The sequence below is a fragment of the Heliconius melpomene genome, chromosome 18, assembly GCF_056956725.1.
Source record: "Heliconius melpomene rosina isolate 202511_hmr_F chromosome 18, ASM5695672v1, whole genome shotgun sequence".
Classification (NCBI taxonomy): Eukaryota; Metazoa; Arthropoda; class Insecta; order Lepidoptera; family Nymphalidae; genus Heliconius; species Heliconius melpomene.
The window spans coordinates 4,637,597-4,652,117 of record NC_140406.1 but is presented as its reverse complement, the minus strand read 5'-3'; the positions used below and the strand labels follow the sequence as shown (position 1 = coordinate 4,652,117).

At 30.9% G+C, this 14,521-nt stretch overlaps 1 protein-coding gene across 1 annotated transcript; it reads right to left on the bottom strand.

Annotated features, from left to right (window-relative positions):
* Positions 1–1,225: 1,225 nt before the first annotated feature.
* Positions 1,226–9,129, bottom strand: LOC146529295 (uncharacterized). Its single transcript, XM_085202057.1, has 6 exons — positions 9,006–9,129; positions 8,411–8,519; positions 6,601–7,905; positions 5,601–5,771; positions 4,691–4,851; positions 1,226–3,118 (listed from the first exon to the last, which is right to left on the bottom strand). The coding sequence occupies exons 2-6, from the start codon at positions 8,483–8,485 to the stop codon at positions 2,950–2,952; spliced, it is 1,881 nt and encodes a 626-aa protein (XP_085058183.1). The 5' UTR covers positions 8,486–8,519; positions 9,006–9,129; the 3' UTR covers positions 1,226–2,949.
* Positions 9,130–14,521: the final 5,392 nt, after the last annotated feature.

The window sequence follows — 14,521 nt, the reverse complement described above, 5'->3', positions numbered from 1 at the left end:
CTCTTTTAAAGGTCGAGTGTGTAGAATAGATATAAAGTAAAACATATCAAGTATACTTACTTGATCTATATTGCTTTTCGATATCAATATTTATTGAATAATAAACAAATATTGATAAATCTCCCGCGAGTCTACAAATATTGTTTTATTACTTTTACATGTGGATAAGAAAATTGATTAAGAGAGGTTACCTATTGGTACTCAGTTAACCCACACAATTCAATTAAGTACGTCAAATACTTACGGACAGATGAAAGCGACCGTTGACCCTGACCGTCTTAAGATCTACTTATGTATTACAATTTAGGTACAATAGATTATTCATATAATTTATTTTTAACGTATAGAAGTTTATTGTAATGTTTTGTGTTTTTTATATATATATTTCAAATAAACACTGCAGACAAGTGGTCCTCACCTTTTTTCGACTAATCCAAAATTATCAGTTTTTAAGTATCGTGTAAATAACTAATTATATGTATGCACTTAAAAACATCGTCATTTTGAAATCAGAGTCAAACATTACATAATACGGGACTGTCCCGTTTATCATTTATGTCCCCATATATGACGATACTCCTCCCCAAATATGTTAATACAAACATTATTTGCACCGGGACTGTACGTCCCGTTTTTTCGGAATAGGAAGCAAATTTTGTCGTTCGACACAAGTTTGGCCACGATTAGGCTTACTTTTCAAACTGAATAATATCTATCAAATATCTGAGACCTAAGTCTACGGTTCCTTGAAGCTCAGAAAAAACCCAAGTTCTAAGTAAAGGAACAATGTAAAAACTGTAAATTCATATTTCATAGAAAAAAAACCATTACAACTTATATGTAGTTCATTTCATACAAAATGATACAATCCCTTTATACACCCACAAACTTAAGTTTGTTAACTTATTTAAGTTTCACTTCCCGTTGACCAACAATTCTGAAACTGATACGGAACACTCGGTGAACCCGACTCCCGGTCGGATTTTGAGAGCAACAAGGCACTTGTGACGTGACATTTACATTCCAAATGGAAAAATTAAAAATTGTTTTAAATTAATATTTGCCGTGGTTTGGCTAAAGAAAGAATGAAAAGAAGGAAAATAAGTTTGCAAATACTTAATTTCCATCGGTCTACCCTTCCCCTTTCTTCTTTCTTTCCCTTAAGAGGGATACAGCGTGAATTTAAAAAAGATGGCCGGATATTTGTAGGACAAACATGTAGAAAAACACAAATTACAGCATTCTTTATTTGTTTAATAAATTTCGATAAATGTAAAATTAGCAGATAATAAAAACTTAAACATTATTCATTTGATACAATATTTCTATAAAGGTAATATAAAAATTAAAATATGAATTTGAATAATAGGCAAAGAAAGCATATTTTTTGGTTTGTTTCTATTTTATAACTTCAAACATTATATATTTAGAAATAGAACATATTTTTACAGTTTTAAGCACAATATATAGACTTATAGCCGAGCTACCTTAGAGGCGAAATATACATATTTAGTTATTGAATAATTTTGTTTAAACACATTGTTAAAAATATGTAGTCAAGTTTTATAATAAACAAACAATCGATTATAAATTGGTATGAATTGGCTGAATTGCTATAATAGGAACAGATTCCACTTGCCATACCTTCAATAATTATAGTCAATATGTTTAATTTAAGACGACAATTTGTTTGTCCAGCAAAAATATAATTTATAACTGAATATCTACAAAAACTTCAAAATTTACATACAGCAATAAATTTATAATCTGAGATAAGTAACCTATGTAATAAGGCAACGCCGCGGGGCAGAGTAAGTTTACTTTTCAAATTCGAAGGTATTTGATTTATGTTCCAATAATTTCTATAATATGCTCCACACATTATAAGCGGTAATAACTCATTAAGTAAATAAAATAATGCTTTTATATATTTTAGTCATGAGTCACATTAAAAGCAACATTAGTATTTAAAAAATAAAGATAAATGCTACAAATATATCGTCACTTTCAATGCAAAGCTTATTTTTCTGTTTCTTAAAGACAAATAAAAAAATATTTAATATTTTGTAATTTCCATGATTTAAAATAGTTTCTAGCCTGTTGCATAGATCTTGACGATATACTGTGTATAAGTTATTACGATTATAACATATATAGTACGAACTTACTCCTAATTAGTAGCACGACCTCAAAATTAATAAGTTATTTTAATTTATATTGCATTAATTTATAACTTTAGAAAGTAAGAAAAAAGAAAACAATAACTAAGTTAACTAAGTTCTAAAAATATATTAATAGATATCAAAAAGCCTCTTAAGGTATAGAATTTGTATATATGATACAAGTAATCATAATAGAACGTTATTTTACATTTGTAGTAAATGGAAAGAATTATGCAATACGTTGCTTCACGCTACATCTCGCATAGAGTAGAAATAGGGTAATAGTAGTTTCCCCAATTTTTGAGACATTGCTTATTGTTTGACAAATGAAAATAATTCATTCCCCTAAATGGGAATCGCTACCGTCACATTCACAGTCAGACGATAAGCCTCGGCGCCACGATGATATCAAAAAATTCCAAAAATTATTAAAAACAAACCAACCAGCACGCTTTATCATCGTGACAATGGCAAGGCGGAGTTACGTCACTACATCCTTCTCTCCCTTATAAAGAATGTGTCGCGAAACAATACAAAGAAATATCAAGAAATGCTGATGCTTGTGGCTTCGATTGGACATTAAGGGAATGAATTATTTTAGTTTTCTCGCTCTAGGAACAATATAAACCGCGATGTTAAGTCCCGCCACTTAAAACGAAATGTCTGGAAATATAAATTTTGTAATAACTTTTTGCCTACTAGAAAGGGAACGGAATACCTTAACACTAGGTCTGACTACCCTACTATATATATGCAGTGCACAGCGTGAAGCGACAACAAAATAACATTAAGGTGTATTAGCAAGAGCTTTATTTGGTTTGAACTCCGCACCCATCTCTGTGGCCTGGTGTACAGTGGTACAGACTCTAAGGGGCGTTTGTCTCCAATGGGAACTGAGGCGAGAGCTCCTCCTTACTGGCGTTACCGTATACTTCGGTACTTCGCTGGACTGATATCTGTAAATAAAAAAAAAATTAAACTATTTAACTGAATTAATCGCGTATATCTAGTGTTATATATTTTTGGAAACCTGACGTTTTGAACACTTTGCAGTAGTAAGTGGTCACAGATAGACATATATATGTTAACTATATTACGGGGATTTACGGGGAAAAATATATATGTTTAATATTAAGAGCAATGGTTTATACGTCACATATTACTCAACCGTCGTCACACGTTTGTGCTCCTGCGACACGACGGCCTCACGATTTCTATAGTTTGATCAATGACAGCTTAGCCTTATTCTATTAGAAATATTTATTTAATATGATCTACATTCCTTAACTTCTAGTCTCTAGGGCCTAATGGGCTGTGGATTCGATTTCTACCTGCAGGAATGAACTACTTCTATTTTGCCGTTCTGGTAACTCTGGTGACCCAAACACGCAATGTCTTCCAAAATCTGACAGTGCGCGGGGAATGGAATGTCTTAACACCCTAGTGATAAGACAAAGAGAGAGAGAGAGAGAGAGAGATAAAGAAATAATAATAATAATAATAATTACACTAGGTTCACTCTTCCTAGCCTGCTGTGTGCGGGATACAGCGTGAAGTTGATTATTAATAATAAATTGTATTGAACCCACATAGCTTATTAATAAGTGTTTCGATCACCATTAATTTAAACCTGCACCTTAATGAAACCTAACAGCATTGTTTTACAATGCCAAGATTGCTTTATACTAAGTGATGTATTTGAAAATGTTTTGGTATAGTTAATATTTCATGTAAGGAAATTGTCTTTAATTCTTCTTTTGATTCTATTATATATTTAGACTATAGACAGTAGTTACTAGTGAGAGAGTACTTTGTTAATATTAAATGTCCAACTTACGAAAAAATATAATATTGACTAACATTAAGTTTATTATGCAAATAAACTAGTAGTCTATATATTATATTGGTACTTAATAAATAAAACCAAACAGAAAAGAAAGCAACTGTAAAATGTAAAAACAAAGTCTAATTAAAAGTGTAACAACTACCTACTAAAATATTAATGAGGTTTTGTTTTAAATTAAATAAGTTTTTTATGTTTTATCTATTCTAATTATAAAGTTCGACACTCTCACTTGCTTCCAATATTTTGATAACACTTTCCACATTACTGTTATCACTTTGACTAATATATTGTAAAATATTTTGATACATCTGTAATAATTAGTTTAGATCAGTATTATAATTCATGTTTTTTTATTAAATTCATGTTATATCCTGCATAATTAATAGAGAAAAAAGTGTAACAAGATCAGAACATCTAGATGGTGCAGGTTCAAGTCCCACTATATATATGATGTATCCAACATCTAAAATGGCAAACAGAGAAAAACTAGTGTTAAAATCCTCTGTTCCCCACCCACCACCCTACTTGAGATTCTGTGTGTTGAGTAGCGCAACTCGACATGGCACTTTGTCTTTTTTACAATAATTTGTGTAGTGAAAATTAGTACCAATAATGTCCTTGTGTTATACAAAGTACTGTCTTAATTACAATAGTTCTTTGTAAATAAGTTAAAAGTACTCACAACTTGGCCTGTTGTACTGCAAATCTTATGATTGTACTCTTAAATACATTCTTGACATCCACCAATTTGGGATCAACCTGTCTATTGCCGCTGCTAGGACTTATTTTAAGCTGCATAAATTTATCCAACAGGTGGTCCAAATTCGATTCTACTATAGATTGCTGGAAATGAAATATAAAGTTAATTAATAATTATATCGATAACCTTTAACCCCTTTTTTAGTCAATAATTTTCGAGACGCTAAAGGGCTTTGTTTTCTTACCAGAGCGATGAAAGGGACATAATTTATTTCCTCAAGTGGAATCCAAAACCTTCACGTTTACACTGCGCCGTTATGACCTCGATACAGTAATAATTTGTAATATTTAAAGTTGTATGTACAATGTCTCAAATTCTAGAGCTGGTAGTAACGGGACTTAGAATCATTCTAAGAGTGTTTTCCACTAAGCCATATGCGGTTAATGCTTATTAAGCGAAGTTAAAATTCTTATACATTTATAACAACTTATTTGCGGGGTTAGCAAATTTAAAAAAAAAAATAAAAAACGTAAGAAAGAATGAATATATTTAGCTGAAATATTTATTAAAATTTATATTTTCATTTGACGCGCCACTTAACACGCAATGCCTCCAGAGTTCTCCACGGGAACAGTGTCTTAACACTAGGTTATTTCTGCCTACCCTGCTGTGTACGGGAAACAGCGTGAAGCTGATATATTTTCATTTTGGTCTCTGGTGTCGTGGTAAAGCGGGGCATTGCTCCACCACTCAACACGCAATACGTCTAGATATCAGCATAAAGTGGGGAACAGAGTGCCTTAACACTAAGTTGCCTCTGTCTACCCTGCTGTGTGTGGGATACAGCGTGAAGCTAATATAATTTTATATATTCAACTTTCGTAACAAATACCTCAGTACCGGCCGCGATGGCCTGTTCCCAGCATTGCACGGAGGCGGGCAGATCGCCGCGGCGCTCTTCGAGGGCGGCGCGGCACTCCCAGTACGCCGCCTTTTCTGGCGCGGACGGGTATCTGTCTCTGATGGCGCGGAGCCACCGAGCGCATTGCTGCCAGTCGAAACCCTGTTTAAAATATAAATATTACAAACTATGAATAACATCAGCTTTACGCTGAATACCGCACGCAGGGTAGGTAAAGGGAATCTAGTGTTAAGATACTCTATTCGCCCACTTTTCGCCGAATTCTGGAAGCACTGCGTGTTGAGTGGTGGAACTCAACGCCCCTTTTTGCTTCGACATCAGGGCAAAGAAATGAAAATATAAATGTAAATAAATATTTCATTTCCTCAAGTGGGGATCAAAACCAAAACCGTTGCGTTACAGTGTTGCCTTGTACTGCTGCACCACAATGGCTTCATTAACAGATAGAAAGATTAATAGATTCTTTAAAAAAGTAATAAAAAAACTAACATCTGTAACCAAAATTATATCTAAATTGATAATGATAACATATAATGGAACCAATATAGTAATTCTTCTGATATCACTAGTACATGGATATTTTTTTATTCAGTTCACCAATACTTTTTAAAAAATATTTTACAATAGCACAAATATAAACTAGTATCTGCTATTTTTAAAGCAATATTGATTCTACAATAAAAAAAACAACATAAACATAAAAAAAGTATTGCTATATAGTTTGTAACTTAACAACAAAAATTGTCTAAAAAATCAGTGCTAAATTTATTCAAAATATTCTTTATTCAAATATATGACTTTTGAAAGCACTTATGATTAATTAATCAATAAATATTAATTAATAAATATGTTTTGTTTGTAATATGTAAATAACATATGCTATTATATATACTTACCATTTATGTAAAAAAATTAAATATAAATTCAAAATTAATCATAAAAAATAAACTATATTATACATATATATTACCTCTTTTAATAATTCAGTTAGATCATTCAAAGCGCCTAGCAACAATTCAACTCGATGAACCGATTCAGAATTTAATGTTGTTTCATGACTTTCATTGAAATCAACACTGTCACTTACAACACTGGCTCTACGCCACTTATCTACTGCAAAGTCTTTGTTTTCATTATTTACATTACTATTCTCATTATTCATATTATCTAAATATGAGTCATTATCACTGTCATTCTCAACTGCAACATTTTCCTTATTTTCATCAACATCATCAAATAAATTAAACTGCTTTATATTTCTTGACAGATGTTGTAGTCCAAAACATTGTAAATGGTGATAAGAATCTACAGACTTTCCACGTTTTTGCAACCATTTTTTTAATCTAGACTGTAACTCCTCTGGCTTTGGTGTATTGAAATTTAAATGTAATGGTGTTTGGAACTTCACTCTTTTCCTTTCACTTTTGACTGCAGAAATGACTGTTTCTTCTTTAACATCGTCATCTTCATTAATATTCTCCAAATTTTGTTTATTTATTTTTTCTCCAATGGATGCCCATTTGTGCATGCAATTTTCTAACTCACTTTTACTTATTCTTTTGAAATGCACCGCTGATATTGATCTACGAACAGGTAATGGAGCTTTGTTATTGCATATTGTGTGTCGTTTGTTCATTGTTAAGCGTGAATCTTGAATCCCTTTTTTCAAATAGTTTGGGTCACTTTGCAATCTAAGAGCATTATTTATAGTTTGTTTTTGTACAGCTTTTGGTTTGTATAATCTATCAAATACAGATTCTCCATTGCTTTTTGTAGGTCTTTGAACATTTGGTTGTAATTTATTATTCAATTTTGATGAAATATTATTAGACTTTTGTGTTTGACTTTTAGACATTGATGGCTGGCTGGTTTTATTAGCAACTTTTACATTGCATTTTGTAGTTTTTGCTTCAAAATGTTTGTTTGCTAAAGTATTAACAGTACTTGTAGCTTTGTTTGTTTCATTCCTCACTTTATTTTTGTTTAAATTAATATTATTAGATGTAATATTATTATTGCTGATAGTTTTTTTAATATTACTCGTGATTATATTTTTGGTAGAAGGAATTACTTTATTCTCAATATGTTTTGTTGTGGCAATAGACTTTTTTTGATTGGTTGTAGACGTAGTTCCATTAAAATTACTATTGGCAGAATTAGTTTTAGTTTTGTTGATATAGTTAGTGTCAGATTTAGATTTAATAGGCGCAGATATAGATGAATAGGATGATGTTAAATCATGTTTGCTGTATTTTTGAAGATTTAACTGCCGCAACTGGAAGTAAAAAATATTTGAATAGAATAAGGCAATCTCATTTTATTTATCTTTCTTAGTGTTTAATATCTATTATCTTACTGTAGGTAAACTAAACTAAACTAACTAAAAGCATATGTATATAATATGTATACAAGTTTTTTTTATATCTTGACGGTTTATAACATATAGCAAGATAGATATAGAGAACCTTTTGTTGAGGTACTGTCCCTCACCCCATGTACAAAATGACATTGAGTTACCAGAGAGAGCAAAATTTAAATAATTAATACCCATGTGTGAATCAAACCCACAGCTGTCAGTTTAGAGAGATGCTGTGTTGCTGCATCACATCAGCTACCCCAGAGGAAACTATAGTTATAGTTATAGTTTCCTCTTTCAGAAGCAAAGTGAAAATAGTTCATTCCACTGAGTGGTAAGTCAAACCCACAAGAAAAATATTTATATGTCATTATATAGCCACAATTTATAGAATTATGAACTAGATATAAAACAGAGAACTTACTTTTTCAATTCTTGCTTTTTCTTTAGCAATTCGCTCCTCTCTAAATTTATTAATATGTTGTTGTGTAGATTCCATCTTGCCTACAAATTAAATTTTTTGTTCATCGAGCCTACAAATTAAAAAGTTCAGAAATATGTTAATACTTTGTTTTTAATAATCAAATTGTGTAAATAAAAGAGTAACAGTATCTTATTAATCTGCTTAATTAAAGTTAATCATTATTACAAATTTTTGTGGGCTAATTTCTTAGTTGATGGCACAAGCAATCTATATTTCAGAAGTGTAGTGTACTATTAAAATGTAAATGAATTAAATATTTATCTACAACTAGTGGATAAAAAGAAGTTACATTTTAAATGTAATATTTTACAAAGTACTTTGGCTGCTAATATCTAAAAAGATTTATTTATATTTTTAAATATCTAATCAAAAAGTTAAACGATAACTATTTAAATATGAACATGTAGAATACCTAACATTTAGCAAAGACAGAATACCAAACTATTTAAAAATAATTTTCATTTATGCTGTACGAATTTTATACTACTAAAAATTGTTTATATTATTAACAACAAATATAACACAGAAAACTTACATAGATATACAAAATAACGACACTCCGATGACTGAAACAAGCTAAAGACGCCTAAACTATTTTGATTCAAAATCGTTGACGAAGACGGTTGCAAACTGTCAAGAAATTCAAATGTGAACAAAACATTCGAATTTAGATTTTAAATCTGTCAACGTTAAAGATGCGTTCATGGTTTTAATTCCAATAGATTTTTATTTTCACATTTATGAATGTTTTTAAAAATATATTATTTTATTAATATGTTTGGTAATTGATAGATTTCAATAATAATAGGAGAAAAATGTATAAGTAAATTAATAAAATGTAAATACTTGGGAATTTAATAAATAAAACTTCTGGCAATAAAAAGTTAATAAAAAAATAGATCTTTTATAATATTACAAATAAATATTAGATTTTTTAAATTTTATAATAATGTCTACAAGTTTAATATTCACTTAACACATAAACAAAATGATAGCATTTTTTAAAAATATTTTGTGAATATTAATTGTGTCATTAGTTTTTAAGATGTTTTAATAAATAATAGTAATTTATTTAAGTTTTCTTCACAATAGCAGCTATATGTATACAGTTATAAATTTTGTTTATTAAATCTTAAAATGATGTAGGTCAGCTATCAAATTCGCTTCGGATCTTTATTTATGGCGCTTCGAAGTGATTACTGATTAAGTAATGCTCACTGCTCAATTGACACTGTAAAAACGCCATAATCAAAGAACAAAACAGAATTTTTATTTTATACTTTTGTTTCTTTGTTTTTACATTTTTATTATTATAATATAATGAAAACAAGTTTTAGTAAGATCTTTATGAATCTCTTTAATCGGATCAATCGTACATATCTTGTATTAAACATTTTTGTAAACCCGACGTTTAAAATACTTTGCAGTAGTCCCTGGTCACGGGTAGATTGAGTGTTAGCAATGGCATCCGTATGTCAGTTGATTAGCATATCAGACTACCGCCAATATGTTCTTTCGATTGATTCTTGCGAAATGAGCTGATTAAGTCTTGCTGTCTGGTGTGGTGGGTGGTGGGACTGTGGTGGGGCTTTAAAGTTTTTAGGAGTGGGTCCCAACTCCCTCCTAGGTAGTGGAACACTTCTAACCGTTTTTTCTATTGAAACTAGGATGTTTTTGTACTTAAATAACTTAATATTTAAATAGTTTTTGTATTATAGCTCACTAGGGAGATATACATATGTGCTCTCCCTAGCAAGGATATGGGGCTTATCAAACCTGATGTAGCGGTTAGGTATATCCGCTGCATGCTTACGCACTGCTGACTTCAATACATGTCCACGCTGGACATCGCTATTGTTTCTACTTCTTTCACCCTAATACCGTTGGTTATCTTTGTTAAAAAGAAACCTAAAAAAAATGATAAACGTGTGCAATTTTCATCAATATTTTTATGATATGGGGTAACGCTTAAAATTATTGTCCGTAAACCGACTTTACACACCAACTTACCAACTCACTATATTTTATCAATTGTAGCTAAATTGCTCCTTCTTTTAAATTTGAATGTCAACTATTAATACCTACATATTAAATATTTTGTTCGGTACCTTTTACTGCTAAAAAAAATATCATAATAAAATATAAGACAGTGTTTTGCTTTCATGGCTTTAATAACGCCGAGAATGTGGCGTGAAAGATAAATCAGATAAATATACCTACTAGTATTGTTGTACATAAGTTGTTTCTGTTAGGATTCAATTTGTTCAAGAACGCGGGTCAGGACGAAATTGAATTTCTCTTTTATGACAAATTATCTGAAAATGATAAAATGATATTAACAATATATTCTTTTGTATTTTCAAAAAATGAATTACAGTTAAACTTATAGTCATGATGTCTTCTTCCTGGCATTAAAGGAAAATAGCCGTTAAATGGAAATTTATATTTATATTAGAGATAAAAACAATTAAAAACTAATTTCAAAATAAGCAATTGTGTTATACATACAAATTGTTCAAGAGAAAGTACGTTAAACCAATCAATTGTGATTGGTACGAAACCCTCGGTGCGTGAGTCCGACTCGCAAATTACCGGTTTTTAGTCTACATTCATTTCACTACAAGTAAGAATGTAGGTAATCTTAAGAAAATCCTCTTAAGATTTCTCATGACTGATTTAGTGCTTTAAGCTCTTAGCTACTGGTATCCATTATCGAACTAATTTCCTTTCTTTAAATCAGAAACGTTTGCCAAATCCAGTAATGTGCTAGATTAAGAAATTTACAATGGGGTATAAGAAAAAATATGCTTAAGTGCAAAATGTTGAAAAAAATACTTAATACCTACATTTTCTTAATTGTATATCTATCTATATTAAGTATATTTATATTTATTATGTAGTGTTAGAAAGACGAATGAACTAAAAAAGTAAAGTATTTTATTTTTCAATCTTCTCTTACAGTGAAATAAGAGAAAACTCCTTTAACCTCGGTAATTATGGCTTGGCATAGCAAATCGCCCCATCACCTTCTTTCGCTGACCTAATATAAAAAGCCTAAAAAAAGCCGCAAATGCCGAACATATAAAAATATTTAGCCGGACAAACTAAAAAAGGCCAAACACGTCAGATGACAACCCTATGTGCAGAGACAACTCGGTAAGCACGTATCCCATAGCGCTACAACGGTTGACTAATATTTTCATAAAGTAATTCAGGAAGCGCGCTTAGCAGATACAATTTACGAGGGACGGTTTCATGGAGAAGTTTCCTGCATGTGCACGAACGACGCGTATTACTTAGATGAGGATTTTAATTAAACTTTACGACTGTCCACTCTCGTAGTCACTAGGACCAGATGATAACAGGAAATTACAATTTAAAAGTTTCTATCGAATTATAATTTTATCATGCTACCTATTTCGTTTTCAATTTTTACAATCGGCTTACACGAAAGCTGGTTTGATCGTTATTAATTTTCAGATTAAAATAATACTTAGCCTTAGGCTGATTTGAGCTAAAATTATATCAGTCTATATGGTTAGCTTTAATCTAATTATACCTAAATACCTATGATAGCATTATACTGTCTTAAGGAAAACATTATAAATAAGTAATGTTTAGGAATATATTATGTAAAATACTGCATATTTAATTTGAAATTAATTTTCCATACATATATTTATGTAGTGTATAATAATCATTATTATATACTAGAGATCCGCTTTTGGCATCGTCCGCTACGCGTTCAAGCGGACAAAGCAATTTTAGTTAATATACTAATATGGCTTTCATGTTCTGATAGCATCATTTTAAAGACTAGATTGAAAACTAGAGTTTGAGCCAATTCAATAAATCATTCATTTTGTAGCAACTTTATCGAACAAAATATTGGAACGGAACCCTTGGTGGGCGTGTCCGACTCGCACTTGACTGCTTTGTTTAAAAAATGACTTAAACGACAGTTTCATAGCCGTCATTCAGGAAAGTACATTCAGCCGTTTGAAGATTATCAGCTCTTTTCTAGTTGTTTGTTTACATTCTAAACCTTTCTGTGTCGGGGATTTATTATTAATTATTATACGAAGCTATTATTTATTAGATATTATACTGTATTTTCAATATTTTTGCCCATTCAGTATGGATTTCAATATTTTAATCTTTACGAGTATCATATTTTTAATCTTCATTTAATATTATACTTATAGATACATTTTTTATAGAGTGGGCGTAATTAGATTTTCTAATTCAAATTGCTGACAAAGCTACAATTGTTAAACAAGTTCACATTTTAGAAGTATTTATTACATTGTCCTTATAATTTAGACGCGAAATTCAAGTGAAACTTCAAGTACAAAGAGCTTCTTTATATAAATTATTATGTCCGCCCTGGTCTTGTGTCTAGCAACACTGACTATTTATATTTAGGTTGTTTCTCCTAAAATATGTTCTCAAATATATTTTGAATGGATAATTCAAAATATATTTGTATCTATCATCTGCATGTAATGAAGGTAGGCCTCTTTATTAAGTATGCTTAGTATGCATCCACTGAGGTCCACAATTATAGGAGGACGTGACGTCCGCAACCTGTCTACAACTCTGACTATTTCCTCCGCCCTACGAAGGATTTATTTGAGGGTCGATTTACGTGAATTTTCGTTATTTTGTTGTTTATTACCATTCGAGGAAATGAAATAATTAATATTTTCATTTCTTCGCTTTCGCTCGTCGGAAATTGGGGAACGGAGTGCCTTAACGCTAGGTTATCTCTGCCCACCTTGCACCTTGCTCTGGGAAACATCGCGACGCTACAAAAATAACTATTTTAGTATACTAAATTAAAATTACTCAAAGACGAAATATTGCAATTTTACATTTGTAAGTGCAAAGAAGCAAAGAAATTAGTTAAATAGGTTACATTGAAGCAAGTATGTAATTTTTGTTAAAACTTTAATAGCAACGTTAAATTTAAATTAAGTTACTTATTTTGTATCATATTATAACAACAGCAAACAAACACGCAGCTTTGTAACGTCTATCATGACATCAAAGCGATTTCAACCTTTGTAGAGGCTAAAAGTTATACAATTTTGACTGGAAGCTTATTAAAAGTAAAGTGTTATTGGAATTTGCTATTTGCAAACTACTCTTTTTTAATTCATAATATTTATTTCACTATAAATACTTAAAATTAAATTAAAACAAATCAGCTTCGCGCTGTATCCCGCACACACCAAGGTAAGCAGAGGGAACCTAGTGTTAAGACACTCCGTTCCCCATTTTCTACCGAATTCTGGAGACATAGCGTGTTGAGTGAACTCAACGCCCCGCTTTGCCTCAACACCAGAGCGAAGAAATGGAATTATAAACGTAAATAAATATTTCACTTCTTTGAGTGGGGATCGAACCCACAACCGTCGCGTTGTGCCGCTGCGCCAATAAAAACAGAATACTTGGTCAAAATGGTCGAGTACTTACTAGCTATATAAAATAAGTTCTAATTTATCGGTAAAACAATTTTTTGTTTGGAATCTTAAATCTACAAAGTAACATCAAATGTTCTTGATTATATTCGTTGTATCCTAAGGCAAATTTTATATAAAACCACTAGATAGTTTGGAAGATATGCAAAATTCACGTTCACCTCTTTCATGAAACTAAATTACTTTGCCGGCTACCCAAACATCATTCTCTTTTACTTTGAAATATGTGTTTTTGACTAAAAAAATGTTTTATAAGATTGTATTGTTATACTTATGTGTGTGAGTATACTCACCACAGTTACTTCTATTGTTGACTTTTTATATAATTGTATATGATTATTACCTGACCCGTACCTTTAATTTTTCTTGATTATTAGTAATAAATTTCGTTATTTTCTCTATTACTTAAACTAGATTGAGAACTAAGATTTTTATAGTTATGGAATTCTTAAGTGAGTACAAAATATATTGGTTACCGTTCTGCTCATTAACATTAGACATGTTTTTTTAAGCGCGATGTCTCCAGGCGATCTCGAGATTAATGGACAGGCGGATCACAAACGATCTT